At 45.2% G+C, this 27,757-nt stretch overlaps 1 protein-coding gene across 1 annotated transcript in view; it reads right to left on the reverse strand.

Moving 5' to 3' along the window:
- The window catches only part of TBC1D2B (TBC1 domain family member 2B), a 46,521-nt gene that overhangs the window by 5,629 nt on the left and 13,135 nt on the right, over positions 1 to 27,757 (reverse strand). Inside the window, exons 4-12 of the mRNA XM_035130903.2 lie at positions 21,560 to 21,711; positions 20,234 to 20,451; positions 16,037 to 16,432; positions 14,948 to 15,058; positions 14,120 to 14,313; positions 10,477 to 10,971; positions 7,723 to 7,840; positions 6,414 to 6,599; positions 4,988 to 5,109 (exon numbers count right to left, since the gene is read on the reverse strand). Coding sequence (XP_034986794.1) covers positions 4,988 to 5,109; positions 6,414 to 6,599; positions 7,723 to 7,840; positions 10,477 to 10,971; positions 14,120 to 14,313; positions 14,948 to 15,058; positions 16,037 to 16,432; positions 20,234 to 20,451; positions 21,560 to 21,711 — 1,992 coding nt within the window. The remainder of the gene's footprint in view (positions 1 to 4,987; positions 5,110 to 6,413; positions 6,600 to 7,722; positions 7,841 to 10,476; positions 10,972 to 14,119; positions 14,314 to 14,947; positions 15,059 to 16,036; positions 16,433 to 20,233; positions 20,452 to 21,559; positions 21,712 to 27,757) is intronic.

The following is a 27,757-nucleotide window of genomic DNA, read 5'->3' on the forward strand; positions in this document are numbered from 1 at the left end:
GGACTCTCATTCCTTGAGGTTTCTAAGCAGAGGTAGGATGGCCACCTGGCATGGATGCTTTAGCGGAGTTTCCTACATTGCAGGGGGTTTACAAACAAAACATTTAAATAGCTACCTTTCTAGGACGGGAGGGGACATGAGCATAGATTTGGGGAGGGGCTTTTGTATTGATTTTTACTTACTGGGGGCAGCTGCCCCCCTGCACGCCTTGGCTACGCCCATGGGGGGGCACAGAAAGGAAACAAGGTTGGAATGTGGCCATGGTTGGAAAAATGTTGAGAATATGGAATAGATGAGGTCTTAACGTTTCTGCTTTTCATGGAGCTGAAATCTAAAGGGCAACGAAGTGTAAATGTAAACCCACTAAAGATGTGGAAGGAGTGTGCAAAAGAGATTACCCCCCGCCACTGCCTAAATTTGCCTCGTTAAATAATAGGTGGCATAAAGTAGATTGGGAGTGATCTGCAGTAGATTAGCAAGGATTTCTGACTCCCACAAAGCAGATTCTGCAAGTTAGAAGTCTGTTGACCCCAAATATGTATCATTCAGTGCAAGTCTGCTAACCTACTTGGGTAACTTTGCTAAAAAAAAAACCCCACCAAAGCCTCTCTCACGTTCCTAAATTTAACTGGACACACAATTTGCAAAATTAAAATTGCTCAAATGCTCCCAGCTTGTAGAAATTAGCTGCAGATCCAAGTCTAGATCCGGTTTACAAAGAGAGGAAGTCTCATGTTCCTGAGAAGTATGAAGCCATGCTTGGTCTACTCAAGCAGTGCTGCAGGTTCCAGCTGTTTCTCATCATTCTGTCTCCTTTGTTTATGATGAAACATTTCATCTGTCGTGGCAAAGAGGAACTGGATGCTGTTTGCTTATTTCCCTCTCAAAATCTGCCTAGAAGTATACATCATTTTCAAAGGTAAAAAACAAACAAAGAACTACAACTTGAAAAAAGAAACAAGGCATGCACTTTTGTAAACAAAGAAAAAAGTACATCTATCTATCTCTGCCTAGAAAAAACTTCTTGCTGTTTCAGTGTAACTTCACTGTACTCAATGAACCTAAATGCACATTTATCAGGAAGATGAGCTCCTGCAGCATTTCCCCATAATTCTCCCCATTACTTATGCATCACAAAAATCTTAAAGAACTTATACTACTTTGTGTGTAAAATGGGCACAGCTAGTGTCTGTATTATAGAAAAAGTTTTGTATTTGCGTTAGTACTGTAATGTATGATTGGGGTCCATGTGGTGGAGGCAGGAACAGCATAAACAATGACATCAAGTCTATGAAGAGTTCAGAAGTCTGACTGTAGCTAGTTGAATTTAATCGGCCAGGGGGTGCTATATTCCAGCACCATAGATAGTGCTTGAAAAGGACTGACTGCTCTAGTTGGGAATGGGAGGTTTCCAACTTTGCTAGGTCAACAATGCAGAAAGTCAGGTCAGGTTTCTAAACCTTGGCCTTCAGGAACAAACTAACACATTTATTGAGCTTGACACCTACAACTTAGGAACACGGCTATCACTGGAGTTTTTGAGATCTTGTTGGACTGCTTAGTGGTCAACAACCTCAAGTACCTGGGCCTGTACATTTCAAAACAAGAAAGAACATGATGCAATGTAAGTTGGCTAAAAGTCTCCTGAGAAGAGAAGGCAATTCATCTGTTTCTGAATGAAAACCTCAGGTGTCACTCCTGAGGGAAAAATCTGGGACCAAGCTATTCCTGTGTTGAGTTGCCTTTTAAACATTCACCACCCCACTTGCCAGAATGATCAGGACATAACCAGACATGTACCTTCAATAAGTGACTAGGAATGTATCCCTTTTCACTGGAGTCACAATGCACTATCTACTCCCAACATCAACTTGCCTAATGTTCAAGTGATTTTCTGAAGTCCTTCTCCAAGTGCCCCCACAGGGGTTGAAGATCAGAGGCAGAGCCTGTTTGGTTGTGGCACCGTCTGTGGAATGTTCTCACCACTGCCAAATCTTATGTCTTCCCAGCCCCAGGGGAGTGGAACACTTATTACCTACATAGGCATTTAATAATGTTGGATATATCTATTTAATGCTGCTTTGAAGGTTTTAATTGTATTTATAAGCTGTCCTGTCAGCTGTAGAATACAGTCGTACCTTGGAAGTGAAACGGAATCCGTTCTGTAATTCCGTTCACCTTCAAAACATTTGAAAACCAAATTGCAGTTTCTGATTGGCTGCAGAAAGCTCCTGCAGCCATTCAGAAGCCGCGGAAGCCCTGTCAACACATTCAGCTTCCAAAAACAGTTCGCAAACTGGAACAGTCACTTCCGGGTTTGCGATGTTCGGGAGCCAAAATGTCTGAGCTCCAGGGCGTTCGACAACCAAGGTACAACTGTAGAAGGATGGAGAAGATTAAAAATCAATACTGTTTACATTTCCTTTTGCCTGCTTATAGTTTAATATAAATGCTAATTTAGAGCTTTTTAAAGCCCAAGTTGTTCAACTCAGACCTAAAACGTCCCCTTTTTTTCCTATTGTGGCACCCATCTGTGGAAAAGCAAGGCATGTCAGGCCCCATCATTGTACTGCTTTAGGTAGTTGTAAGAATCTGGGGTTTTTGGGTAGCCAGCCAGATACTCGTTTAATTGCTAGCTTTGGGGTTCCTTTTGGGTTAATATTGTTTTATAGATTGTAAATGCTGTATATAATGTGTTAATATGGCATCTGCTGTAATTGTGATGTTTGGCTTATGTCAAGGTTGGAACTGGGAGCAGGGAGCCAGTCAGCAATAACTCTCCAGGTGTCAGTAAAGTTAACTCTGTATTCAAAGAAGAAGCAAAACAGCTCAGGCCTAGCGAGACCAGCAATTCTTCCTGTATTTCCGAAACAATGCCCGTAAGTGGTGTCTCCTGATATCAAGGTAATTGCAGCAGTAACTCTTTATATATCTATCTGTAGTGGCAGTGGCAGAAAGCAATTGCTAGGTGGTGTGCTTGCTTCCAATGCAGCTTTGCTATATCAATCTATATAATGAGGGCTTCTGATATACCATTTATAATGAGCACTTAGCGCTAGATGCCACTATAAATCTATCAGTATAATGAAGAAGACTATAAATCTACTTGCATAATTAGAAGTTGGCATCAACCAGAGGCTAGCCAGCTGGCCTGATAAGGAAAGGAGTCAACTGTGTGACAGGCCTACCTCAACCCAGCCATGGAGCTGGCGCCCAGACATGAACTTAGCTCACCCCAAAAAATATGAAGGCAGGAAAGTATACATCGTTAAGAGCACCTGCACAACCTGGCGTGGAGCCTGTCCAATGTCTATAAATGCTACCCGTCTCAGCAAAGGAGGGAGTTCCAGAAGAAGCACTGAAGAACCAAGGAACCAGAGGGAGAAGAACTGAAGGTGAACTGACGAGGGACTGAAGAATCAGCGGTGCAGGGACCAGCTCACTTACCACCTGCCCACCAGCCTGAAGGGTCAGGAGCAGTCTTAGCAGTTGGCAGGACGTGCAGTTGAGCTTATATGATTATTTATCTTTATCTGTCTCTGTATCTGTTTGTATTTGTGCTTAGAGTCTAGCTTATAGTGTCATATTATTAATATTTATCCATTAATAAACTGCCCTCTTCTTTACCTGGTGGCCTATTGGTTCTCCATCTGCTGTGATTCAGAAGAACCTATTGCCTGCACCTTGCTCTAAAAACTAGGCTAGGCAGCTGGTAATACACTTCCCAGTAGGTCTTGCCCCCATGAGGCAGTTGCAAGGATTGAAGGTCCTTGCCTTCCCATTGCTCTCTAAGTCTCCTCCTCCCACAGGTTCTTCTGAAGCAACCCGAGACTTCTTCTCCTTGTCTGTCTTTGCTCTGCCCTCTTCATACCTCTTCAGATTCTGGGAGATATGGGGGGAGGGGAGCAGGTCTAAGCAGGAAGGGGAGACCCCCTGGCTTCTTCAGCAGCTTGCCTGATCTCTGCCTCTTGCCCCACACCTTCCAGCCTCCACTTCTGCCTCTGATTCTGGACTGCCCTATGCCACTGCCTCTTCCTGCTCACTAAACCCTGTTGCCTCTTCAGCTTCCAACACCTCCTCCCCCCAGTCTTCTCCCTCTGACCACTCCTGGTCGCCCACCACCACTCCCCTGGCTCCGGGTCTTTTTCCCTCCCACCACTCCTCTGCATCCAGCCGGTCAATGACAGCTTATTTTTTAGTTGCTGCTTTGCTAATAGTATTTTATAGGTTAAAATAGTTTTATTGGTGATTTGTTAATTGTTATGTATTATTTTTATGCTGTATTTGAATAAAAAGCAGCATTGTTGTTGTTTAGTCGTTAAGTCGTGTCTGACTCTTTGTGACCCCATGGACCAGAGCACACCAGGCACTCCTGTCTTCCACTGCCTCTCACAGTTTGGTCAGACTCATGTTGGTGGCTTCAAGAACACTGACCCCAAAGAAATACAATAAATCATATCAAACCAATCAATTTTGATGGCTGTTCTGGAACTGTTGTTTGTTTTCAGTTTGTTAATGTTCAGTTGAATTATAGGGCTTTAAGTGACTATTATTGTTTGTTTTATACTACAGTGGTGCCTCGGTTTATTAACTTAATCCGTTCCGGAAGTCTGTTCTTAAACTGAAACTGTTCTGAAACCGAGGCGCGCTTTCCCTAATGAGGCCTCCTGCCACCCTTCCACCGTTCGGATTCCATTCTTAGACTGAGGCAAAGTTTGCAAACCGGGACACTACTTCTGGCTTTGCGGAGTTTGTAAACCAAATCTTTCATAAACAGGACAGTTCTTAAACTGAGGTAGCACTGCATTTTGTTACCAATTTGTTAGTTGCCTTGAGTTTCTTTGGAAAGTTAGGCAGCACAGAAAACTTTACACTAATTTGTTTTAATTTGAGCTCATGGAATGAAGGTCAAGTCAGAGACTTAAATAAAAACAAAACAGAACATAGATATTCTTTCTAAGCAAGCAGCTTCCCAAAAGGCCCTTACCTAGCATCAAGGACTGTGCGAGTGAAGTATCTGAGGTACTTGAATATGGACATTGAGTCTTGCAGTTTTAAGATCTCCTCCTCTTTGTATTTAAAGAGCGCCAAAGCAAACCGGAACATTACCTAAATGTTTGACAAACATCAGGTTACAAAAGAGAATGAGCAGTATTTAAAATTCCTTGCCACTTCAGTTAACTGCATGGAAGAGATCACTAACTATTTAGGCCACAAAAGCCTCATCCCCTCAACTACTAGAAAATTATGGTTAGTCTTGCTTCCCACTCTGTTGGCTTCAGAAACTCCATGAGGCACTGCCCACATGCATTCAAGGCACAAGGACTAGAACCCTAGTTTTCACAAAGAAAGCAGAGATTGGTGAGATATTTAATTATAGCGCAACAGCAGAGTCTCATGTAATTCACACAGAACTATTTGTTAATATCCTTCCAGAGGTAAATTTAGTTCATCCTATCAAATTCTCTAAGCAGTATGAAATATAGTCTTCAGAAAACATTAACACTTAATGGCCTGGTTTGGACATAAAAGGTAAAGGGACCCCTGACCATTAGGTCCAGTCGTGACCGACTCTGGGGTTGCTGCGCTCATCTCGCATTATTGGCCGAGGGAGCCGGCGTACAGCTTCCAGGTCATGTGGCCAGCATGACAAAGCCGCTTCTGGTGAACCAGAGCAGCACACGGAAACATCGTTTACCTTCCCTATTTATCTACTTGCACTTTGACGTGCTTTCGAACTGCTAGGTTGGTAGGAGCTCGGACCAAGCAACGGGAGCTCACCCCGTCGCGGGGATTCGAACCGCTGACATTCTGATCGGCAAGCCCTAGACATAACACTCAACTATTGTGAACAAGATTCAGGCTGTTCATTCATTCCCCTTCCTCTCCTCCCCGTCCCCTGGCTTGGCTGCAGTTTAGCATTATGTCTGAACCCTAAACAGTGATTAATCTGAACTACATTATATTGAAACAAGTCAACTTCATAAACCAAGGTCCAGTCATAGTTGACTGGACACAGCTGGCCAGGGTGCAGCCATAACATTAAACTGCAGTAAGTTAAAACAGAAACCAAAACTTCCTATCTCCTCATGGCTGTACTGGAGGGAGGGAACAGACAAGTCTAAGGCTCATTCACATTATGCTAAATCATAGCTTAGTCTGAACACTGCCAGCAATTCAATTTCTTTCCTCAAGCAATTGTTTCATCGCCAGTCATGAGAGATACAGGGCACAACCTAGCAGAAAATTCTCCTGCCCAAGGCACATGGAAATGAGTGAGACAACTGATCAATTGCACAGCTCCTATTCATTTCACTGTTTGGCAAGAGAACATCCCACTGGGTGGCATCTCAGCTCAGCTTTACCCACAATTTCTACAAACATCAAGAAACATTCAGGGTTATGCCATGTACCTTTGGCCCCTCGTACAAAAAAGAGTCCCATATCTTGAAGAGTATGTCGCTGACCACACTGTCCACAAACACAACAAGGAACCAGTTGAAGGTGATGAGCGAGTAATCCACTCTGTATTGCTCAAAGTGGGCATGCAGCCGAGGGAGTTTCTCACTCATCAAGTCCTTGAAGACTCTCTGGTCAACCTAAAGGAGTGCAAGACAAAGGAAAACTCTCATTCAGGAAAAAATGGAACACACAGTACTACAGTGGTGCCTCGACTTACGAATTTAATCCGTTCCGAAGGCACCTTCATAAGTCGAAAAATTCGTGAGTCGAAAAACGCCATTAGAAATGCGATTTCCCATAGGAATGCATTGGAAACAAAAAAATTCGTAAGTAAAAGCAACCCTATCTAAAAATTTATAAGTCGAAAAATCCCTATCTAAAACCGCCGCGGGTTTTTTTCTGGATGTAGACACATTCGTAAGGGTGCGGCCATTACCCCCATTCGCAAGTCAAAAAATTCGGTTGTCAAGTCGTTCGTAAGTCAAGGTACCACTGTACCTTTTAAAAAAACAAACATGGCAGCCTCACAAGGCCTTAAAGGAAGGTGAATGAACCTCTAATGCCAAAGCAAATTGGTATGTGATTAAAAAGGTGGCACTTAAAAGTAGGGATAATTTCTATAGACCATACAGCCCCATATGCAGAAATTTAATATACATTGGCAGAAGGGACATTTATCAGTGTGAAAGAGCAAAAATCTAAATACATACAAGTCGACTAGTAAAGGGTAAAGGAACCCCTGTCCATTAGGTCCAGTCCTGGATGACTCTGGGGTTGCGGCGCTCATCTCACTTTACTGGCCGAGGGAGGTGGCGTACAGCTTCTGGGTCATGTGGCCAGCATGACTAAGCCGCTTCCAGCGAACCAGAGCAGGGCATGGAAACACCGTTTACCTTCCCGCCGGAGCGGTACCTATTTATCTACTTGCACTGTGTGCTTTCAACTAGTGTGTCTAATTCTCAAAAAAAGCATGAGGCTCGTAACCAAGAGCCAGATTGCAGCTGAAGATTCACATGACTGGATGCTTTTACATGCAAAACAAAAGGAAAGACCCCTGTGTGTAATAATCTACCAAGTCAGGGCAACAGGTTCTAGCCTAACTTCCATTTCAGTATGTGAGTTTTCTATATGCAGGGATGTATATTTGTTGCATGTATGGAGAAAGAGCTTATTGCTTAAGCCCCTACCAAGATTCCTCTTCTGGTGTTTGAGAGAACTAGGCCTTTAGAGGCTGAATTTGCATGCTGGCACACTCCATACCTGGGAGCCTAGAAGGGTTTTAGTATAATAGTCCCGGGGCATGAAGACCTCCACTATTGTGACTAGGCACCAAAAGGCATCTTCCTGTTCCAAGTAGAGAAGCGCAATTGCCACCAGTCTGAAAGACAGAAGATAAAACAGAACCATCTTATATTACAAAACTGCAAAAGACTGGGTGCCATTAAAATTGATGCTGGTAAGTGATTGGCACTAATATATGCATTGACCACAGAGAAGGGCTAAAACGAGCGCTGCTTGGCTTGTTTAAACATATATGCATACGTATTTCACCAGCTTCATCTGGATCCTGGACAGGGATAATCCATCCATTGGGAACCTCAAGGCTAGTTTACTGCAATGTGTTCTATGTGGGGCTGCCCTCGGGCCTGGTTTAAAACCTCCAGCTGGTGCAGAATGTGGCAGCCAGACCACTGATAGGGGCACATAGCCAATGACCTATGACCCAATTGTTAAAACATCTGGACTGGCTGCCCATCTACTACTGAGCCAGGCTCAAGATTTCTGCATTAATTTACATATCACTGAACAACTTAGGTCCAGGGTGAACCTCAGGGACCATCTCAACCCTTATGTCCCAGCTCTTTCACCAGTAGAAGCATTGCTGTTTGTCCCGAGTCGCTGGGGGTCATTTGACATAAACGGTGAAGGACATCATCTCCCAGCATGTCCTCTCCATAGAATGCAGCCTAATGATCCAGTGTGCACTTACAGACAGCATGGAGCCATAAAGGGAGATGTCTGACCAGCTGAAGAGGCAAAAGCACCAGCTGTCCGTCACCATGTTCCTCTGCAAAATACCACCACCAGCAGCAGCAAGTGCATCCGAATTGCAGCCAAGCACTTCAGGATACCGGTCTATTCCTTTGTCTGTTTCCACATCATCCTTCAACGATGAGGAAGACTGAGAGCCACCACTGCCACAATTCCTGCCCATCTAGTAAGTACTGCTGGTTTTTTAAAGGGTTTTTCTAGGGGTTTCAGAGGTTTAGAGGGTATGTGTATTTCAATTACAGTGGTACCTCGACATTCGAACGATTCAACTTCCGAAGGTTTCAACTTCCGAAGTCAACAACTTCGGAAGTCTTTTTGCTGCATGTGCGTTCTGCGCCTGCGCAAAGCGGCGCACGCAGTCGGCGCATGCGCAGAAGCGGCGCTTCGACAACTGAAGACTTCGACTTACCTAGACGCCTGCGGAACGGATCGTCTTTGTAAGTCGAGGTACCACTGTATACACAATTCAGTGTATGTGTGCAGTGCCTTGGAACACAACCACTGTGTAAATTGGGAGTTGCCTGTAGCTCTAGACCAATCTGGTTTATTGCTCAAAGGAATATTGCTGATGCTATTAGAAGGGTTCTGATTATTATTATTATTGAATTTATATACTGCCCTATACCCGGGGGTCTCAGGGTGGTTCACAGAATAAAATAAAGATATAAAACCAAGATATAATTCACCATGCACGTAATTGTAATTCTTCTGTAACTTTAATTTCACTAGACACCTTCAAGACCTATGATTGTATTGAATGGAGTTATTTCAGGAGACTCTTATCAAAGAGTTGTTTGGGAACAGATTTTTACATTTACCGGTAACTGAGCATATTTATTCGGAATTCTAAGTTAACTCCACAAATTTCACAATCAAACAAGGGACCAAACAAGGCTATCCACTATTGCCACTCCAATTTGCAGCGGCAATAGAGGCTTTAGCTACAAATCTAAGAGATATCCAAATTCAGGGAACTGAACATAAACATTTGCACACGATCTGCTAATAATGTTCTATGATCCTAAAAGAGCTCTCTTGCCTCTACAAGACTCTTAGTATGTCTGCTAAGGTTTCTGGGTGTGTGTGAACATGGGTGTGAACTAGATGACCTTCTACAATTCTATGAAAAATCAATTAAAAGAAATCAGTGATGTTTCCTATTTCCATGATTTCAGAACACACCTGGTTACACTCTAATTCTGATTTTAAATTGCTATGTGGTGTATTCAGATATCTCAGAGTAGTTATAACCATGGAGTTATGTCAACTTTGCTGAAGGAATTTTGGGAATATCGACATGAGGCTACAGAAGCATTTAAATTTAAGTTGGTTAGGCCAAATTGGAGCTGTGAAGATGTGCATTCTTCATAAATCTCTATTTTTCTTTCACGCCCTGCCCATAACTATCCCTCTTTCTCAATTGGCTCAAATGGCAACACTTGATTGATAATTTTATTTCAGGAGGTAAAGAAAGCAGGGTGTGCTGTCTAACCCTGTATTGACCAAGAACGAAGGGAGGTCTTGGTACCCCAAATCTTAAGTTGTATTACGAGGCTTTCCAATTGAAACAGTTGACACATATGATTAATAACTCAGCTTCAATTCTATGGGCCAAAATGGAACTGGAACCCTTGCAACTCTCTCTTAACATCTTACCTATTCTGAAAACTTCATGGGCTCACATTAGCAAAATAAGTAACCCGTTTCTACAGCTGACTCTTTGAATATGGCATAAATGACAATCACATTTAGCTCATTTGCCGTCGCCTTTAACTCCTATTTTAGCTCACCCAGCCTTTTGCTTTAACAATAAGTATCACCAGTTCCTATTGTGGAGATAAAGGGGAATCTCTATGTAATTTGTTTCTCCTAACAAAATGACAATAAATATTTCTTTTTTAAAAATTAAATAAAAGTGAGACATGCCAAATGACTACAGAAAATGAAGAAAACAGATTCTACCTGTTGAGACCCTGACAATATCCTATGTCTGGGTTCCGCCAAGAAAATGCAAGCAAGACATTCCGCAGCTTCTGCACTCCTTCAGATGTCAGAGAAGAGTAATGCTTGTTGTTGGGCAAAGTCCGCAGAAGATCTAGCTCTATCTGCTTTGAAGCCGGGTTCTGCTTCTTCAGGGCATTCTGAAGCAGTGCTTGGAAGTAGCCTGGGTCCATGTGTTCTCTGAACTTCTTTACATGCAAGCCAATGCACCATTTCCACATCTGGGAGCGGTGGGCATGCGGAATCCCACACCGAATGAGGTTCTTGAGTTCCACAGAGCGTACCATCTCCCTGTTCATGGTGCTAGCCAGATAGTTTTCCCACTTCACCCCTGTGGACATCTCCTGGTTTTCAGTAAGGGAGAGGGATTTCAGATCCAAGGCCCGAACCTTCGCTACCAGCTTCTCTTCCTCATCATCCTCTGGGACGGTCTGAAACCCATAAATATCATATTCACTGTAAAGGAGAGAGAAAACTGATTAACTGGGAATTTTTGGAATGAAAAAAATTCAAGCAAGAGATAGATTATATTCTGGAAGTCTGCTATAGCTTTTGTGAGCTCAGATAAATGCACTAAGTCCCCCCTCCCCCATTCTGTTAACTCATTCATTTTAGTAAGGGAGCAGATGGTGTTGTGGTCTAAAACACTGAGCCTCTTGGGCTTGCTGATTGGAAGGCCAGTAGTTTGAGTCCGTGTGATGGGATGAGCTCTCATTGCTCTGTCACAGCTCCTGCTAACCTAGCAGTTTGAAAGCATATCAGTGCGAGTAGATAAATAGGTACCGCTGAGGCAGGAAGGTAAATAGCGTTTCCGTGTGCTCTGGCACTCGTCACAGTGCCCTGTTGCACTGTTTAGTCATGCTGGCCTCATGACCCAGAAATCTATCTGTAGACAAATGCCAGCTCCTTTGGCCTGAAGTGAGGTGAGTACTGCACCCCATAGTCAAGTTTGACTGGACTTAACTGTCCAGGAGTCCTTAAACCTTTAGGTATGTGTTGTTGTTGTTGTTGTTTGTTTGTTTGTTTGTTGTCAATTTATTAATAATCTTTTAAGACACTGTCTCAAAGCAATTTGCATATAAGGTAATTATGAACAATGAAAAATACAAAGCCTACGAATACATTTAAAACAAGACAAAAACCCTAGCAAATGGAAAGACCTGGGAAAGCCTGTCAGAACACAAATATCTTCAATTGCTTCTGGAAAGTGCAAATAGTGGGAGTCTGTCATATCTCAACAAGAATACTATTCCATAGAACAGGGGTGGCCACCCTGAAAGTCTTGCTCTAAGATCTTCTACAGACTACAACAATTTACTGGTGGTCTCTTACACTGATTTAACACTTCAAAGCATATGTGACAGATTTAATAGCAAAATAATTGCCAATGGCAATACCAAGGATTTAATTACACCTGTGCTCACCAAAATTATTGAATGCCTCACCAGAATGGTAATGCCATCACACTGTGAAATTAAAAGTTTCTAGTCTCACACATTTTAGCCATTATTTTCCGATGGCAAGGGATAGGACTTAGACTTAGAGCTTCTCCATCCTCCCCCTTCCCAACAGCACTCAGTGATCTTCCTTCACCTCCAGTTTCCAGTCTCCTGTTTTAGAGAATATTTCCAAATATCTTGTGAACCATCCTGAAATATTTTGGTGAAGGACGGATTATTATTATTATTATTATTATTATTATTATTATTATTATTATTAAGTTAAATACTTCTTATAAGTGTTCAGACAACTGAAAAAAATTCTCAAGCTCTCATGCTGATTATACTTGAGTTAATTAAGTTAATCCAGGTTTTTCAACTAATTATTTAAGGGATGGTACACCCCCCTCTCTCTCTCTCTCTCTCTCACACACACACACACACACAGAACCCACAAAGCGTTTAAAAATATTTAAGGGGTCATCTTGCCAGGGAGGTTGCAGAAGTTCTACCCCAGAGCAGTTCCCCCTAGAAAGGTGTTAAATTCAGTCCCACCGTTCCCCAAAGAAAATACAATGCTACTGGCACCCATGCCAAATGCAAAACTGCAATTAATCCAGAATGCGGCAGCTAGACTGGTGACTGGGAGTGGCCGCCGAGACCACATAACGCCGGTCCTGAAAGACCTACATTGGCTCCCAGTACGTTTCCGAGCACAATTCAAAGTGTTGGTGCTGACCTTTGAAGCCCTAAACGGCCTCGGTCCAGTATACCTGAAGGAGCGTCTCCTCCCCCATCGTTCTGCCCGGACACTGAGATCCAGCGCCGAGGGCCTTCTGGCGGTTCCCTCGCTACAAGAAGCCAAGTTACAGGGAACCAGGCAGAGGGCCTTCTCGGTAGTGGCGCCCACCCTGTGGAATGCCCTCCCACCAGAGGTCAAAGAGAATAACAATTACCAGACCTTTAGAAGGCATCTTAAGGCAGCCCTGTTTAGGGAAGCTTTTAATGTTTGATGGATTTCTGTATTTTAATATTTTGTTGGAAGCCGCCCAGAGTGGCTGGGGAAACCCAGCCAGATGGGCGGGGTATAAATAATAAATTATTAATAAATTATTATTATTATTATAAAAGTAAATAAAGTATTTGCATTGGTGTTTTAACATAACACAACACTTCACACAAGAACATAGGAAACTGCCTTCTAACAAGTCAGACAAATGACCAGCTAGCACAGAACTATCTAGGGCACTTTGCATGCAGAAGGTCTTAGGTTATGCCTGCAGCATCTCCATGTAGAGAAGGGAAGGTCTAGAATTCTGGAGTCATTGCCAATTAATTTCCCCCCCCCCTGGTAATTGCTTTTATGTTCAATTTCTAGTACACAAAATGCAGTAATAACAATAAAGAGATCAAAACAAGAAAGGAAAAGGAAGAAGGATATGAGGAGAGAAGAGGGAATGATAGTATTCTAAACATAGAACTCCAGACAATTGTCCTTCATAAGCATCTTATCCAAGAACTGCTGCCAGTCAGTGTTGACAATACTGAGCTAGATAGACCAATCATCTCACTCAGTGTATGGCAGGCATCCCCAACCTTTGGCCCTCCAGATGTTTTGGACTACAATTCCCATCATCCCCGACCACTGGTCCTGTTAGCTAGGGATCATGGGAGTTGTAGGCCAAAACATCTGGAGGGCTGCGGTTTGGGGATGTCTGGTGTATGGCATCCAATTCAGCACAAGCTCTCCAGGATTTCAGGCAGGGGATTCTCTCCTGGAAATTGACGGCTTGAACGCAGGCGCTCAGCCACTGAGGTAGTTCCATAACTCTTACAACAGTCCTAAGAACATGAGTCTTGTATTATCCTAGTACAGGTGGCAACCATTTCGCACAGAGGGCCCAGCCCCAGCCCCCATGTGTGGAGCACGCATAAGCGCGCCCCGTTTCACCCCATCCCGATTCTGCCCTCTTTCGGGTCCAAAAGGACTGCCAAAGGGCAACCAGGCAAAGACATAGTTGCAGTTAAGATTTAAAACTGAGTTCCAGCTCACTCCCTCAGCTGCTACACTGCACTAGCTCTCAGAAAAGGCTGTGGTGTTTTTAAATTTTACTTTATTTATATAGTTGTATCAAATGTGAAGTTATCAAGAGTCTTCTGTTTACCTGACCATGTGAGGTTTGAAGTATGTCTGCTCCAGGTGCTCACTGCTGTCCACTTTCAAGGCATCTTCCAGGAGCTGGGCCACCACATCATGACAAGGACCCTGCTCCTCTGAGCAAACTGGGGTCTTCATCTCTTGAAGCAAGATAAGATACTTACTTTCCACTTGGCAGAGCTTGGCTTCAAGGCTTGTATACTGCAGAGAATACACCAAAGAATTCTTTCAAATTGGCACTTGCAGAAACATTTCAGTGATGTATGGAAATCCATTTCAATAAGCAAGTGTGTGTGCACAAGTTGTCCCTCTCCCATTTAAACAAAACAGGGTTGAGAAACCTCAGTCCCAGAGGCCAAATGCAGCTACCTACACTTCTCTAACTTTATGCCTGGGATTCTCCCCAGACCGTAACACCTCCTGAAGTGCTTTTGCTTGGCCAACCGAATTTTTTGACTTGGAAGGAGGATGTAGAGATGCGTATGTGCAGTAACCAATGATATTTTGCATGGCTACAATCTTCTGCACAAAGGTAAGAGTCACATCCACTTGTGCATCTGCCCTGCCCACAACTGGTGTGTGTCGCCTGGAAGGCTGCCCGTGAAGGAATGCTGCAACCCTAAGACTGAAAAAGGGTTCCCCACCTCTGAGATAAAATGAGGATGTTGCAATTCCAGAAAAAGACAGAGGTTTCTGCAAATCAGCATAACAATAAGTTTTAAGTTCCTCTTTCTATATACTGCTTGAAATTTTCACTTCTGGCAATGAAAGCTAGCAGGATTTTACTTTCAGTGTCAAGTGAAAGCTTTACAATGAGCATCTGTGTTAAGCTGACCTTCGTCATCAAGTCTCTTTCTCTGTTTTCAGCAGTTCTCCGTAAAGCAGACAGTTCTAGGATCTCTTTATTTAAAAATTTGTTCTGGTTCTTATAACCCTGAAGACTATCCTGCGAACAACAAAAGATATGGATAAATATAGGTTATTTAAAAAATCTATCATGAGGAATACAAGCAGTAAAGACTAGCGAAGCTTGACCCAAGAAGCTCTATTTTTCTTTTGTTTTTAAAACAGTATATTGACACGGGGGGGGGGCGACTCCAGAATTACAGAGAAAGTGCGCAAGTGGTGAGCTAGATAGTCAAAGAACTCAAATGCGTGCTATAAGTTCCACTCATTAGAACTTGACACGGTGGACCGTTTTAGGGCTAGAAAACTAGTAAAACTGTGCTCTCCAATTTTGTACAATGAAACTCTAATGACAAAACAATGATCTGATTCACTGACTTCCAACTGTTGCTCAATCCCTCAAGATCATGCTGAGTTTCTTGAGAAGCTCTACTTTAAAAATCAAATGTGTCTCAAGCATAAATAGGGAAATTTTATAAAAGAGTTCTATATTTTCAAATTATTAAACTGTGACTGTTTCTGCTGGGCTTTGCCTTCCCCGAAGACTCGATCTTCAGGTCTGAAGGTTGTCAAATAAGGCAGCATCTTGCCACATATATTATCTATTTCTCTTTAATCCCTGTTTGTATCATGCTATCTGGGTTCCCATATTGTTGCTCTTATGACATTTTGTTACTTATTCTTGGATGTGACCCCATTCCTTAAACCTTGTTTGCAACACCTGTTGTGATCTGAGAATTGGGTCCCCTACAGCTCAACTCAGATAGATGCAATGCCAAAACATGGTCTGGCAAGTCAGGGCCACCTTCAAATGATCCTCAATCCACCTCTCTTCCATTCACATTCTCTACTTGATAGTTTTTGCCAACCAAACTTAGCCCTTGTGTCCAAAATTAGTGAAATGTGCCTTGCTTCCAAACCAAGGTTCAAACTATTTCCTGAAAATATTCAGCTTACAGAAGGGCACATCACATGGAATTCTCATGGCCTCCACTACTGAAGCAAAAATGTTCCTTACTTTCAGCCTGTCAAGCTCCTGCAGTTCTTTGTTGATGGAAGAAGACATGGGAGAATGGGCTGATCCTCCACTCTGGCCAGATGACTGGCCCTCACATTCACTCAGCTCCCTGGAAAGTTTCATGATCACTTCATCTTTGGCTTGAATGGTCTCCATAAGCATGCCCAACTGCTCATTGAGCTCGCCCACCTTGCATTTCAAATTCTTTACTTCCTGCCGCAAACTGTCCTTCTCCAGATTAAGCTTTTCAAGCTGGTTGTTGAGACCCAATATCTGATTGTCTTTTTCATGAAGCAGCTCTAACTTATCTTTGGGGACTCCATCACAAAGATGCCCTACAAAATATTTGTCATACTGTGAAGATCTGACAGTCTGCTGCAGAAGCCGCACAAGTTCCTTTAAGGAGAAGGAAAAAAAGGATATTGGTGAACATGGTGGCATGTGCTAGTTAGATGTGTTTTACCTCTTAGCCACTGTTGATTTTAATTCCTCCTTTGACAGCTTTTATATGCTTGTGCTTAATTATTTTTACGGAGAATGTTTGTTTTCTTCCTATATACATCATGTACATCATGGCCCCCATGCCAACTCCAGTGTGACAAATGGCAGCCAGGAGGAAGGAGAGGTGCTTCACAGACTAGTTTAGCAAGCTATGGTACTCTGAAGCACCTGCCTCCATTAAATGCAGTTGCAACAAGGTTTAACCAAGGCACTTCACAGACGTTTAGCATAGCAGCTCTATTCTGAACCAGGAGAAGGCTGGCAGGAGGGGGGCTTTGGAAAGCGGTTGGCAGATAGACATGGTTGGTAAGTGGAGTGAGCAGAAGCAGTGGTCCCAATATTTTATATTTTTGTAAACTGCTTAGAGGTTTGTTTTACAATAAATAATAAACCAAATAAATAAAATCTATTTGGGTAAATAAAAGATAAACTAGGTCTGTGCAACCAAGAGGGTTCTTAACTTCCATCACTTGTGCATCTACCCCTCGTGACAGACATTACACCAATTTTTAAATTGAGGAAAGTTTTAGAACCATTGCAACATGAAACTGAATTCTGTTTAAAGAGAAGAATCAAATCTCTGGGTAGATGCCAGCCTTTGGCCCATACCTACAGTAGATCTTCAAAACAAACAATTAGGATAGCAACTGGTACCATTTTTAAACCAAGCCCACCAAAATTCTGCTGCAAGTTAATCTCTCTCCCCACACCTACAAACATTTAAAAAAATTCTGGACAGCTTAAGGCACGGGTGTCAAACACAAGGCCCGGGGGCCTAATCCGGCCCGCCAGACCTCGTCATGTGGCCCGCGTAGCCACCGCCGACAATATCCGCTGACAGTAGTTCTGGAGTCTGCGATTAGCCGAGGGTCAAAACTGGGGGCGGGGCTGCAGGTGGAGGCCGGGGCGCTGGAGCCGCGCTGACGGCCTTGGCCAGGGAATTTCAATTTCGAATGAGGCTGAGGGAGGCGGTGGCACAGCGGCCAGACGGGGAAGTGAGATGCAGGAGGAGGAGGAGGAAGCCCGCCGAGGAGGTAGGAAAGCCCTACAGGCGCCGCTGGCAAAGTTGGTGCCGGGACGGAGCAGCGCTGGATTTTTTTTTGGCGGGCTTTGCTGTTGTCTCCGAGAGCGAGTGAGGCGGCACTGGGGAGCCGCCGCCCGCCGCTTCCCTTCCTCTCCTCGGCTGCATCAGGGAGGTGGGCGAGCGAGCGGGCGAAAGGGACGCGGAGTGAGCCTGAGGGGGAAGTAGGCGAAGCGCAGCAGCCGCTCTCTTGATGGAGCCGGGTTTCTCTTCCCTCTTCCCCCTTTTTCTCCTCATAGACACTCGGGAGGGTGTCTGGCTTTTGCTCTGCCCCCCACCCCCGAGCCGCCCTTTGGCTTCTCAGTTCCGGCGGAGCTGCTCCCCGGGGGGCGGCCGGGAGGGAGGCGGCAACGACGGCACAGGTTCCTGCTCTTCCCGCTCTGCCACCGCCTCCTCCTCTCAGCCCCTCGTGATGTAGGGCTCCAGATGGAGTCGCCTCACGGTTTGAGTAGGTGGGAGGGGAATTTTTTTTTGGGGGGGGGAGGTTTTCAAGCCTCCTCTGCCTGCAGTCCCGGTAGGGAGAGGCGGCGGCGAAGACGACAACAGCGCGGGTGGGGGGAAGAGCAGCTCTGAGGCGAAGATGCACGTCCGCTGAGGAAGGAGGATGCAAAAGCAAAGCAGGGAGTTGGCGCTGCACCGCATGTTCCTGCCCCTCTCCAAAGCATGGGGTGGGTTGCAGCGTGTGGCATCCTGCCTAGCGGGGTTTGGGTGTGCGCAGGGCGGGAAAGGGAAGCGCTCTTTCCATCTGCAGGTTTTTAATCCCAGCAGTGGCTTTCTCCTTCCTGCCGAAGGTTTAGTTGAGCGCCCCCCCCCGGAAGCCGTCAATCCCCACCTTTTGTTCAAATTTCCCTCATTTGCATCCCCTCCCACACACGCGCCACGACGCAGGAATGTGATCCGCGTGGGGGCGGGAATGAGCTTACGTTATTACAAAAAACAGTAATAATTGAATGCAGTGACAATAATTTATGATAATAAAGAGTGGACACATAGTCCTACAGACGCAACCGGCCCTTTGAGGGTGACCAAACTGCTGATGCGGCCCCCGATGAATTTGAGTTTGACACCCCTGGCTTAAGGCTTTGATTTGGGGACAATTGGCGGTGTGGGTTAAACCACAGAGCCTAGGGCTTACTGATCAGAAGCTCGGCGGTTCGAATCCCTGCAACGGGGTGAGCTCCCGTTGCTCAGTCCCAGCTCCTGCCAACCTAGCAGTTCAAAAGCACATCAAAGTGCAAGTAGATCCGGCGGGAAGGTAAACGCTGGCTCTCTCGGCCTATAGAACAAGATGAGCGCCACAACCCCAGAGTCGGACACGACTGGACCTGATGGTCAGGGGCCCCTTTACCTTTACAGGTAAGTAAAGTGAGTTCTTTCACTCATTATAATGCACATCAATCTCTGACTGGGTTTCTGGGTGTTTTCCTGTTGTTATTCTGTCTCTCAATAAACCTACCATTAAAAATATGGACTGGTCATTTCTTCGTCAGAGGGCAAACGGGCAAATTTAGCAGGGGATCAAATACTTTCCCCTCTCACTGTAGATAACAGGGGTAGCCTTCCCCCACATAGTACTCTCCAGATGCTGTCAGACTCCAGCCCTAGCTAGCATGGGCAGGGATGATGGGAATTGAAGCACAGCAACATCTAGAACAGGGATGGGGAATTTGCCCCACCGGATGCTGCAGAACTGCAACTCCCATCATCCCACAGTTCAGCAACATTGTGTCGGGGAGGACAAATGTCACCCACTCAAGATCTAGAAGAATGAGGGTGGGAAAGGCTGCACCAAGGCACAAGGATCATGTTGGGCTGGACAGCATTTTAAGCAGCCATCTCTAAATTTCTATTCAGCTCCTGTGCATGACAAAAAACAAACAACCCTCCCCCAAAGTTCTTAACAGCAGTGAGGTCTCTGTAATTCTTTAAAAATGTGTTTAAGAGGTCAGCTAGCTATTTTTAAAAAAATGCATGCTAGTTACTGTCTTCACATAGGCTACAGAGGGAAAACCTGGCCCACCCCTGGGTCTGGCAACTGCACATTTGTAGTATAAAGAACTCAGGGCAGGTGCAGAATGCCTGGGGCTGGGTCCCAGAAGATGCACATACAAAAATTTGGGAGTGTTTCATTACATCCTCTAACATGCCTCTAAGGTGAAGGACCCCTGGACGGTTACGTCCAGTCAAAGGAGACTATGGGGTTGCAGTGCTCATCTCGCTTTCAGGTCAAGGGATCTGGTGTTTGTTCACAGACAGCTTTCCAGGTTATGTGGCAAGCAGGACTACACCGCTTTTGGTGCAACAGGACACCGTGATGGAAACCAGAGCGCATGGAAATGCCATTTACCTTCCCACTGCAACAGTCTTGCACTGGCGTGCTTTCAAAATGCTAAATTGGCAGAAGCTGGGACACAGCAACAGGAGCTCACCCTGTCAAGCAGATTCAAACCACCAACCTTCTGTTCAGCAAGCCCAAGAGGCGCTGTAGTCTAAACCACCCGCCTCTAATGTGTGCCAGGCAGGTTTTCCTGTACTGCTTAGCAAAACCTGCCATATGATGCCAATGCTGGCTTCATCTCCAGCTACTGTTCCTCTCTAGCTTGTAGACCAGCTACCTTTTGACTCAACAGCTCCTTCTCGAGACTCTCCAACTCTTCCTGTTGGCTCTGGAACTTCAGCTGCATCTCGGAAGCCAGCTTGTTTCCATTACACTCATCAGGAGGAGACTCTGTGCTATTCCGGTTTTTGCTGCTTGCAATCATTTCCTTTAAAGGACGCCTTGTTCTGTGTGGAATGCGGCCAAAATCAAATGGAAAGGCTGGACCAGACACGCCTGCACAAGGAGATATATATTTTTTCCTCATTCAGACCAAAATGTATTTGGACATATTCCTCACTTTGTTAAAAGAACACAACTGTACTCAATCACCAAATCTGGAACAAAGACTGGAACAAGCACTTCCAAGTTGGTTAATTAATTGTAACTCATCTGTTCCCTTCACTTCTCTTCTCCCTGTCCCTTTTATTCTAAGCAGCGAGACCATGCACAATTAAGAAATCATATACCAGGACAAAATTAGAACTGAAAAAAGAAGTGCCTGCTACTTCAGTGGATGTTAGTTTTAACTCTTTTTGCCACTACAAGGAAGTGAGCCCTTAGTATGCACTCTCATTTATCCTCTGTGGTTTGTGTTAGTACTAGGATTACATTTGGAGATTTAGCCTCAGAATCCGTTGTCTGTAGTGAGCTCCAACTCAATACAATAGGAAAGGAAACTGAGTAGTGAAGCACGTATTTCCTTCATCAGACTAACCACAAGTCACCACAAACAACTCTGATCAGATGGAAGACCTTCCCAATTTAAAGTTGAAACAAACTCCTACCATTTTTTAAATCATCACATTTGTATCCTATCCATCTTCCTCCTCAGACTTCAGACTGACCTACCTGTAACTGAAGTTTAGCCACAATTGCCATGGCTGAGTGTGGATTTGAACTCAAGTCTCCCCACCTCCCACAACCTCTCTACTTGAATCTAAACCCCTATCAATTCACTCTTGCATATAGTACAATATAACCAATTTGCAACATATCGTTTAATAAAGAGGTATTTGTGCTTAAAAGTACACTCAAGAAAAATGCCTTGACAACAGCATGGATCTGATGGAAATAAGTCACAGCAGTGCAAGTTTGAGTCCAGGTATCCCGGTAGCTAAAGCAGAAGAATCCAAAGGCAAATTATAAAAATCAGTTTCCAATAAGAGATATTATCAGCATTCTTTATCAATGGATAACCCATTTTCATGGTGTGCCTTTAGGAGTGGACTGCATTTTCATCAACTCCTAAGGGTCAATGGTGTAGAAATATAAAGAATCTTAGAAAGTACAATAGTAGAAAAGATAGGGACGGGAAATGTGGGGAGAAGGAACACTGGAGTACCTTTGCTCTGCTCTGCTGAAAACCTCTTCCGATCTTGAACTATCGACTCCTCCAAATCCTTCGTATCTAGAAATTCCCACTCCTCTGTATAAAAAATACTCTTACGGTTGTCATTGCTTCCTTTTCCAGTTCTTAGTGAAGACACAGAGTTCCTGGCAAGTACAGAAATTAAGAAGTAGTTATACAAACAGAGAGAAGTATAATTTTTAAAATAAAGGATACACAACTGTAGAAATCAAAAGCAAACAAAACTACGGTTTTGTTCAATTTCCCTTGGTTCCAAATTTACTCCAAAGCAGAGAACTCGGTTGATGCAGATGCCTACACAACAAAAGTTTGCCAAATGTGCATTTAAATATCAAGGGCTAAGAGTTTAATTTATACACTTCTGATTAAAAGTTATTCCCAGGATGATATAGAAAGGTGCTCAGCTGACACGCACTGGCTATGGCTGATGGGAAATGCAATCCGAAACATCAAGTGGGGAAGGTTGGACTAGGCTTCAGACATTTCCCACCCTGTCAATGACAGCCTGCTCCAAATAATCCTCATAATGCCATTTGTAGCATATGGTAATGCAATAAGTGACTCTGCTACAATCTATGACAGCAACAATGGATCACTCAAGGAGTCCCTGAGCCTTTCTACTTCAAATAGTAAATCACTTCCTACTACACTTAAATTCAAAGTACTGGACAACAAAGATAAGCAGTCATAGAATCATAGAGTTGGAAGAGACACCACAAGGGCCATCCAGTCCAACCCCCTGCCAAGCAGGAAACACCATCAAAGCATTCCTGACAGATGGCTGTCAAGCCTCTGCTTAAAGACCTCCAAAGAAGGAGACTCCACCATACCCCTTGGCAGCAAATTCCACTGCCAAACAGCTCTTACTGTCAGGAAGTTCTTCCTAATGGCCTCTAGAAAATGATGACATTTTGTACCAGGGGCGTCTTAACCATAGGAGCTAGTGGCACAGGGAACCACGACACCAAGTTCTGGAGGGCGCTGTGGAAGAGGCGGAAGCTGGACGCTGCACCTCCCAGCATCAGCTCGCCGCCCTCATCCACCTCTGCCATGCCATGCATGCCCGGAGCCTCCTCACTGCCAGAGGAGCAGCCCTCCAGCTCCTACGGCAGCGCCACCCTCACCGGCCTCTACCATGCAGCACTGAGGCTGGAGCCTCCTCCCTGCCGGAGGAGCTGCCCTCCCGTCGCTCTCTGTATGCATGCATGTTTTGGAGGTGGCTCCTGGTAGGCGCTGTTATTTGGTTGCAGTTGCACTTCTTTTCTCCCCCCCCCCCGCTTTCCGTCTCCTTCCTCGCACCGCTAGGTCCGAGAGAAGGGGGGCGGGTGCCGCTGCTGGGCAAGCGGAGAGGTGCGCGAGTAGAGCAGCAGGCTCCTGGCTGGCGGCCTCGGAGCTCCAAGATTCCCCTCCTCTCTCCCACCTCCCCTTTGCTCCTTCATTCACAGCTTTGGAGAGTGCAAGGGCTGCTGCTAAAAGCAGCCGCCGCAGCTGCTTGCCTAGCAAGCAGCAGCCCTCTTGGCTGGGGGGCGGGGGGGGGGCCTCCTTTGCACAAGACCCAGCCCAGATTTGGGGCCGCCGCCACCACTACTACTGAGCGAAAGATGCACCGAGGTTGCAGGGCTCAGACTAGAGTAGGGCAGGGAAGGAAGGGGGAAGGGGGCACTTTTCCTACTAGGGGTGGTGGTGGTAATTTCCTCCTCCTTGCCAGGCGTCTCAGTCCCCCATCCCCCCCATTGTAAGAAAAGAAACCCACCCAAGGGAATTGTTTCATTGTGGCGTTAAAATTTGTTCTCGCTGGCCACAAGGCTTAATGAGAAGGTCAAACTTAGCACGGTTTTTACCGTGTTTCCCCTTTTTTAAGACGTAGTCAGAAAGTAAGCCATGGCAGCATTTTTTATCATTAGTGAAATCTAAGACACCCCCCGAAAATAAGACATACCTCCATGCGAGACCGCCAAGCGCCCCAGCCAGCCAGAGGGGCCTGGAACCGGCTGCTGTTGCTGCAGTGAACGCATGGAGCGCCCTGCAGCACCTGGCCTCTTTTTTTCTTTTCTTTTTTTTGGGCTGCCCGAGGCCTGCCGCCCCGCCACCGGAACCGGCGGCTGCAGAGCGGAGCGCTCCGAAACAGCGAGCGCTCGGAGCGCCCTGCAGCACCTGGCTTCTTCTTTTGCGGGGGGGGGGAGCTGCCCGAGGCCTGCCGCCCCGCCGCCGGAACCGGCGGCTGCAGAGCAGAGCGCTCCGAAGCGCCGAGCGCTCGGAGCGCCCTGCAGCGCCTGGCCTCTTCTTTTTTTGGGGGGGAGGAGCTGCCCGAGGCCTGCCGCCCCGCCGCCGAAACCGGCGGCTGCAGAGCAGAGCGCTCCGAAGCGCCGAGCGCTCGGAGCGCCCTGCAGCGCCTGGCCTCTTCTTTTTTTGGGGGGGAGGAGCTGCCCGAGGCCTGCCGCCCCGCCGCCGAAACCGGCGGCTGCAGAGCGGAGCACTCCGAAGCGCCGAGCGCTCGGAGCGCCCTGCAGCGCCTGGCCTCTTCTTTTTTTGGGGGGGGGGAGGAGCTGCCCAAGGCCTGCCGCCCCGCCGCCGGAACCGGCGGCTGCAGAGCGGAGCACTCCGAAGCGCCGAGCGCTCGGAGCGCCCTGCAGCGCCTGGCCTCTTCTCTTTTTGTTTGGCTGCCCGAGGCCGGCGGCTGCAGAGCGGAGCGCTCCGAAGCGCCGAGCGCTCGGAGCCCCCTGCAGCGCCTGGCCTCTTCTTTTGGGGGGAGAGCTGCCCGAGGCCTGCCCCCCGCCGCCGGAACCAGCGGTCTGCAGCGCCGAGCGCCCGGAGCGCCCAGCAGCGCTGGGCGGAGCGCCGAGCCAGCAGCCTGCCGCCTCGGTGCCGCGCAGAGCGCCCAGCAGCACCCCGAGCCAGTGGCCTGGCCCTTCCGAGGAGGCCTTAAGGTACAAGGCATCCCCTGAAAATAAGACACCGTCTGTTTTTTTGAGTAAAAAAAGTTATAAGACGGTGTCTTAAAAAGGGGGAAACACGGTATGTATTTGTCTTTTTAATCGCGTTTCAGAAAGCTTGAGTCCCTCCGATTTACAAAGAGGGGAAAGAAAGGAGCATGGCTTTTTGCAAATGAACACAAAGCTTTTCTTTTCTTTTAGGAAAATGTTTTAACTCGCACCCCCCCCCCACCTGTTGGCTTCTTGTCGTGTTCCGTTGTGTCTTTTTTGCAAGATTTACTGGGCGACTGACACTGAGAATGAGGTGGGAGAAGGAATCGGGGGTTTTCACCCACCTCTCTAATGGTACATATGTTGTGTTCTTTTGCTTCCCCCCTCCTTTAAAAAACTGGGTGCCAGGAAGAATTAGACCATGAATCTTTTGTCATTGTTATATCCAAAATCTTGTGTTTTCTGAGTCTAGCGGACACGTCCAAATCTAGACGGTTTGCAATAAAGCTTGTGGGTTGTGTTTTTTTAGGGCAACACCTCTTATGGATTTGAGAGAGTAAACATTTTATGTAGAGAATGGTGCTATTTAGGCTCCCTCCAGCTGCTGCTGGCCCGGAGGGAAACATGGGGCCAGATACCGGTAAGCTTGAGATGGCCCTGTTTTGTACAAACCACCACCTGAAATCAAACATCAATAAAGATTCAACTGCAGAGCTAAAAACCAGTGGAAGCAAAAGTTGTACTTCAAGACTCAGCATAACAATCAGCAGATACAAATCAAGACATGTTAAATAATTCAGAGCAAGAAGTAACACTCAAGAGGTTTTAAGACATTAAAGGAGTGGTAACGGATTGGTTACAGTATTATCAACTTAATGAGATATTTAAACTAGATAAAAGGAATGGTGTTACAAATCAGAGCTCACAATCTGAAAGAGAGCTCATAGAAAATAATGAGAAAGTAATTTCAAAAATGTTTAAATTGCTATTGGAATAGGAGACTAAAGACGAGCTGGTAAAGTCAGCATTGACACCACACTAGGCAAGGAATATAGGTCACAATAGTGAAATGTGTGAATGGGAAAGACTCTGGAAAAAGGATTTAAAATGTACAGCATGTTGGGCACTACAAGAAAATTCTATGAAAATGATATATAGGTGGTATTTAACATGAAGTAAATTAGCAAAGATATATAAAGCAGAATCAGATAATGCAAAGCAAAAGAGGTTACTTTTTACCATACATAGTGGTCATGTAAGGTAGCGAAAGCCTTCTGGGAAATGATCTATAATGAACTGAAGAAAATGCTGAAAATATATTTTATTTTTGAAAAACCATAAGCTTTCCTTTTAGAAATAATAGGTTCAGAAGTACTCAAAGAACTTGGGGGGGGGGAGTGTTTATGTATGCAACAAAAGCAGCCTGGATAATTTATGATCAGAAATAGAAGGAAGATGCAGAACTAAGGAGGACTGGCAGATAAAATTGATGGACTGCGCAGAAATGGCTAAATTACTGTAACTGGAAGAGTAAGAAACCAGGAAGAAAAGAATTTCAATAGAGAATGGGAAAAATTGAGGATTATCTGAAAAATTATTGTAAGCAACTTAAAACGCTAGCAGGATTAGAATAAATTCAGCTGTTAAAATATAATTGTAAGGGGAAATGTTGGAAGTAAAATAAACAAATAAGGAAAAATGTGGATATGCAGAAAAAAAAATGGAGAAAAGGAAGGGAACCATAGAAGGGGAGGAGGGAAGTTGACCTAATTTGTATGTTTTAAATTTATAATTTATTCATTGTAAAATTGAAAATGATAATATATATATTAATATATATATATTAATATATATTAAAACAAATCAAGGCATGTAAAGCAACTTTATAAAGACTATGAGGAAACGTATAAAGAGTGAAAACTGCCATTTGTTAGTTTGATATAAGAATTCCGGTTGCAACATCTCAACATATGATTACACCACTCAAGGGTTACTACAGTACATGCATTTAAGATATGCTAATCTGCACCGAGCTTCAGGAAGTTTACCAGAACAGATGTATTTCAAGCAATCATGTTTGCCAAGAAATGAAGTCAAAAGTGCAGTGTTGAATTTGTGTAACACAATCTTGGTAACAGCAACCACTCTTTACTATGGATCTGCAACAACTGTACTAAAATTGCTCAGTAGCTGTTAAAACACATGAACACATTTTGGCTAATTTTGCAGAGAGAAACATTCAAAGCACATGATAAAACTGCTGCATTTCTGAAAGAGAAAGCCTGGTAATTTTGTTAAGCAGTCAACAAGGGGGAACTTGGTAAAGTTAATGTTATTTCCCTTGGCTGACTCTACAATTTCCGCAAGATCTTGGAACCTCCTTCATATATTTGGGGAGGGAGTTAGTGGTAAAGTACTTGTGAGAGATGCTAACCAGCCTTTGTCAACCTGGTGCCCTCCAGATGTTGGACTACAGCTCCCACAGCTCTAGACATAAAATCTGGAGGGCACCATGAGGCAAGGTTGAGGCAGTGGCCTCAGGACGGCAGGCTCCACACAGCTGCAAGGAGCAACATTTCCACCTCCTGCACTTGTTTTCTGCCTCCTTGGCTGCACACCCTTCCCCTTGCTTTCTGGCTTTCCTCTTTTTCCCTCCTCACCCCCATTTTTCTTCTCCATTTAGTCCCCCTTGCTTCACCACAATGTTTCTCCTCCCCATTTCAGAGTCTTACTTCCCCTCCCTTTCTATACCTCTATCAAACCTCTAGCCCACAGAGTCCCACTCAGCTTCTGTGCTGTGTGCACAGCTCCCTCCAGACATGCAGGCTTCCAGCTTTGCAAGAGAGCAGCTTCAGCCTCCAGCCAGGTCAGTCAGTGGAATGGAAAGAGGAGGCATGGGGGGATTTTTGCAGGGAAGGGGGGTGCTCTTCTACCACCACAGTACCGTCCTCCATCCAAAGAACCATTTCAGTCAATAAACAAAACAAAACAAAACTTGAGGGTGCAAAGCAGTACTGGAGAGGGGTGGCCTGAGCCCCAACATAGAGGTTTGGAAGGTTGCATTGGTCCCTTAGCCTGATAACCCTTAACAAACCACAATTCCCAAGGACAGCATAATTTTCTGGTTCACCTCAGGCAGCAAAGTATCTTGGGCAAGCCCTGGAACCAAGTTCGTGAAAGTTACAGTGGTGGGAAGCCTGTGCCCCTCCAGATCTTGAGGCATCAACCCACAATATCATGTAGGTGT

This window comes from Zootoca vivipara, chromosome 14 (genome assembly GCF_963506605.1).
Source record: "Zootoca vivipara chromosome 14, rZooViv1.1, whole genome shotgun sequence".
Classification (NCBI taxonomy): domain Eukaryota; kingdom Metazoa; phylum Chordata; class Lepidosauria; order Squamata; family Lacertidae; genus Zootoca; species Zootoca vivipara.